Below are 4,023 nucleotides of genomic sequence, written 5' to 3'. Positions count from 1 at the left end.
CGATATAATCGATGACCTGCTGCTCAAGATGAGGGGCCTGGTGACTGAAAAGTACCCTATAAAGATGCATCATCTATGTATTGGTCCTGTGGGGTCATTCGGTGAGGGCTGTTGATGTCCTGAGGCTGCACAAAAGGGCTGTAAGAGTTATAACAGGCAGCGACCATCTTGCCCACTGCAAGTCTATCTTTGCTCGCCTTGGTGTACTGACGATTATCAGCCATTACATCCTCCTGTGCTTGATGTACGTCAAGAGGATACAGCATACTCTGGCTGGCCGTAGTGACATTCACAACCACATCACCAGTAAGCTGCTGGATGTCCCCAGGAGACGTCTCCACCGTTCACAGGCCAATTATAGAGTTTCTGCACTGAAGTTCTTTAACAAGCTGCCTCCTGGTGTAAAGTAGTTGAATGAGGCCGCCTTCAAGAGAGCCGTCAGGAAGCTGCTTAATGATAAGGCTTATTATAATGTGAGTGATTTTTTTCAAAAGTGGTCACTGTTTTATCTGCCATCTGAATAGTTGTGTTATGATGTGTATTGAGATTGAATTCTATTACGCCATCGATCCCACAAGTGTGAGTAATGAATGAAGCAGAATGTATTAAAGGTATGGTATTCATTCTGAGAACAAAATAAGTCTAACTACTATAGTGAGGTCTACGTTATAATGTCAGTGTTTGATTAGCAATGGTATTGCTATCCTTGTCTATCATTCAACAAAGCGGAAAGCGCTATCTCTCTATCGCTTTGCTCTGTTGCCAGATCAGCTTTTAACAATGTAGAATTAATAATTAATTAAGAAAATATTTCATCTTAATTATGAAAATTCATTATGAAATTATTGAAAGATATATCTTGCTTAATAAAATATAATTGATGTTATTTTAAACTAGAATAAACATGAATATACATAAATAACCTGTATCAGCTACCGTCAAGAAGGCATTGGCAAGACAGTGAGGATCGGCAACGTTGTTCTCTAATCTTTTTCCACTGTCATTATAACGTGTTCCTCACTATAGATAGATTTAGATAGAAGTCATATCATCGAACAATAAGAAGCCCTGTTTTTCTCTAGCTGAAAGGATAAAATAATGGGAAGATGAATGGAGTTTTTATTCTTTGGCCTAGGCTATGTGATGAAATGTGCAAGGAAGCAGAACAGCAAGCCAAACTCTTGAATACCGTTTTGCTTCTTTAAAGATTTCTTTTGAAGATGATTCTCTGTCCGTGTTGCACCTTTTAAATTTACAATTCAATTTTTCAGAAGGTTTCGTTCTCCGAGCAACATGGAGGATTATCGTCCATCCTTCGGCGAGCCAAGTCAATGTCGACTCCCATCAACAAGATCATCATGTTTGTTCCACAACAAGAGGTAATATTTTAAGTGCTGGTTGCACAAAAGCCGGTTAAATTTTAATCGTTATTAATTTCACGAGAACCAATCAGAGAAGCCTTCTTCACGGAGAAGCCTCATCTGATTGGTTCATGTGAAATTAATCACAATTAAAATTTAACTGACTTTTGTGCAATCGAGCCGTTAACATTTACACCTATATACAGAGTGTCCCCACAAAAGGTGTAACAGCCGAAGACCATGGATCCTTCATGAAATCTGTTACAAATATTTTTCAGTAAAAGTTTGTTACATCGACTTTAATATTCTCAAAATATAGGCCTCTCAAAATATATACATATTCTTGAAAAACGTCAATAACTTTAAAACTATTTCTGTTACATGCCCATACTTTTTCACTAATGAAATAAAACTTGAATCTTTAAAAATACTTATGAAGTGAAAATGCACTTATTAATGGTAGTGACGATCGTTTCGACCTGGTGTAGGTTATTATCAGACTGTAATTTAGGACTGTTAGACATCATCATCTAATGTCAAGGTTGACATTAGAGTAAGTTACTACCTACTACCAAAGACCTTAAAGAGATATAGACCCACAATGCCTATGCCTTCCCAATGATAGCTCTTACTTGAAATTGAAGGCCGCCATTGGGGTATTTAAGCACGAGATATTATATCTATATATTAGTAATATTATACAAAGGCATTGGTATGTAATAACCTCATAGGTCGCCCCCTCAATGGCCGATTTCAATTCCAAGTACGACACTAGTGCTGCATGTGAGTCTTTGCATCTTCAAGGTCTTTGGTTACTACCAATAGTAAGTGCATTTTCACTTCATAAGTGTTTTTAAAAATTCAAATAAAACTATCAGTCAAAGTCCAATGTTAAGGATATGGTTGCATAGAAGATTAAATTTTCAATAAGATTCATATAATTTGTTCCTTTGTTTGACATTATTTCACACTTTTAAAAACGAATATCTCGAAAACTAAAGGAGATATCACAGAACTCTACTAAACAAAACTTGTAGGAGATTTATCTAGGTTGATTTTTGTTCAGTTATTCATGTCGCTGAAATGCATTGTTCCCAAGATACATGCGTGTCAGCCAGAAATGAAAAAACGCAACTTTCAAATCACCCTCATCCCTCAAGCACAAGGGGTAGGGATGAGGACTTTTGATATGTTTACCTCCTAAGTAGTCCAAACAAAGCTGTGAAGTCAAAAATTGTGTTCCAAGCATTCCCCCCTCTAAATTTCCCTGTCAACATTGATGTATTGTTTTTAAACTGAAAATTTTACACTCAACACTATAATGGCTGCAACAATCTAAAAATTGATGTTTCCCGAAATAGATAAATCTGTTTGGTAATGATTTAATTCTAAACGTGAAGTTGCCATCTCTAACGGTGAATGGAAATAATAATGAATTTATAACACAGGTTGTCAGAAGATAGGTGTAACAGCCGAATACCTACATGAAATTTGCAACAAGAATTGTTTAGTAGAAGTTTCTTATATCAACTTTAGTTTTTAAGATAGGCCTATATATAGAATTTAGATTTTTTCAAAAACTTCAATAACTAGAAAGCTATCAGTCATTATTCAATTTCAGGCATATGGTTGGAAACAGGAAGAATATTCCAATAGAATTCATCTAATTTGTTCCTTTGTCTGACGTTATTGAACTTTTTATGAGCGTTCAAACTGTTTGAAATTTGGCTTTGATGATGACGAAACCACTTTTTCACATTTGAACGCTCATAAAAAGTTCAATAACGTCAGACAAAGGAACAAATTAGATGAATTCTATTGGAATATTCTTCCTGTTTCCAGCCATATGCCTAAAATTGAAGTTTTTCTTCCAACTTTTAGCACTTTCAGGGCTTATTACTCAAGAACAATGCTCCGAGAGAATAAGTACTGAACGTTGGGTTGTAGAGGATGCAATTATCTCCAATTTGATGTTTTATTCTAATATTTTATGCTTTCCATCAATTTTTATAGCAGCTTTAGTATTGAGTGTGAAATTCTCACTCTATAGTGAGGTCCACGTTATAATGACAGTGTTTGATTAGCAATGGTACTGCTATCCTTGTCTATCATTCAACAAAGTGGACAGAGCTATCTCTTTCTCGCTTTGCTCTGTTGCCAGATCGTCTTTTAACAATGTAGAATTAATAATTAATTAAAAAAAATAATTGATTATTTTAAACGAGAATGAACAGTTAATATTACATCAAAAACCTGTATCAGCTACCGCCTATAGAAGGTATTTACATGACAGAGGATCGGCAAAGTTGCTCTCCTATCTTTCTCCACTACCATTATAACGTGCACCTCACTATAGGACACGTCAAAAAATGAAAATGAAAAAGGAAGCTAATATAATAGCTAGTTACAACAAAGGAATCAGGAAATGACCCACTTCGGTGATTTAAATGTTATTTATTTATTATTTATCACAACAATACGTTATTTTGTGTTATTCTCTTGCAGGCCTGGGTTGTGGAAAGGATGGGAAAGTTCTTTCGAATTCTAGAGCCCGGACTGAATGTTCTGGTACCCATTATTGACAAAGTGAAGTACGTTCAAAGTCTGAAAGAAATTGCCATCGAGGTTCCTAAGCAGAGCGCTGTTACATCTGGTCAGCCAA

At 35.7% G+C, this 4,023-nt stretch overlaps 1 protein-coding gene across 1 annotated transcript; it reads left to right on the top strand.

Moving 5' to 3' along the window:
• Positions 1-1,267: 1,267 nt before the first annotated feature.
• LOC120355398 (stomatin-like protein 2, mitochondrial) lies at positions 1,268-4,014 on the top strand (the record flags this gene model as incomplete). The annotated part of the gene is made up of 2 exons (XM_039443758.1): positions 1,268-1,379; positions 3,867-4,014. Coding segments are annotated over exons 1-2 (196 nt in total), but the record flags the coding sequence as incomplete, so codon positions are not given.
• Positions 4,015-4,023: the final 9 nt, after the last annotated feature.

The sequence above is a fragment of the Nilaparvata lugens genome, unplaced genomic scaffold (genome assembly GCF_014356525.2).
Source record: "Nilaparvata lugens isolate BPH unplaced genomic scaffold, ASM1435652v1 scaffold10994, whole genome shotgun sequence".
Taxonomy (NCBI): domain Eukaryota; kingdom Metazoa; phylum Arthropoda; class Insecta; order Hemiptera; family Delphacidae; genus Nilaparvata; species Nilaparvata lugens.
The sequence above is the reverse complement of the archived record's forward strand: the minus strand, read 5'-3'. Positions and strand labels throughout refer to the sequence as shown.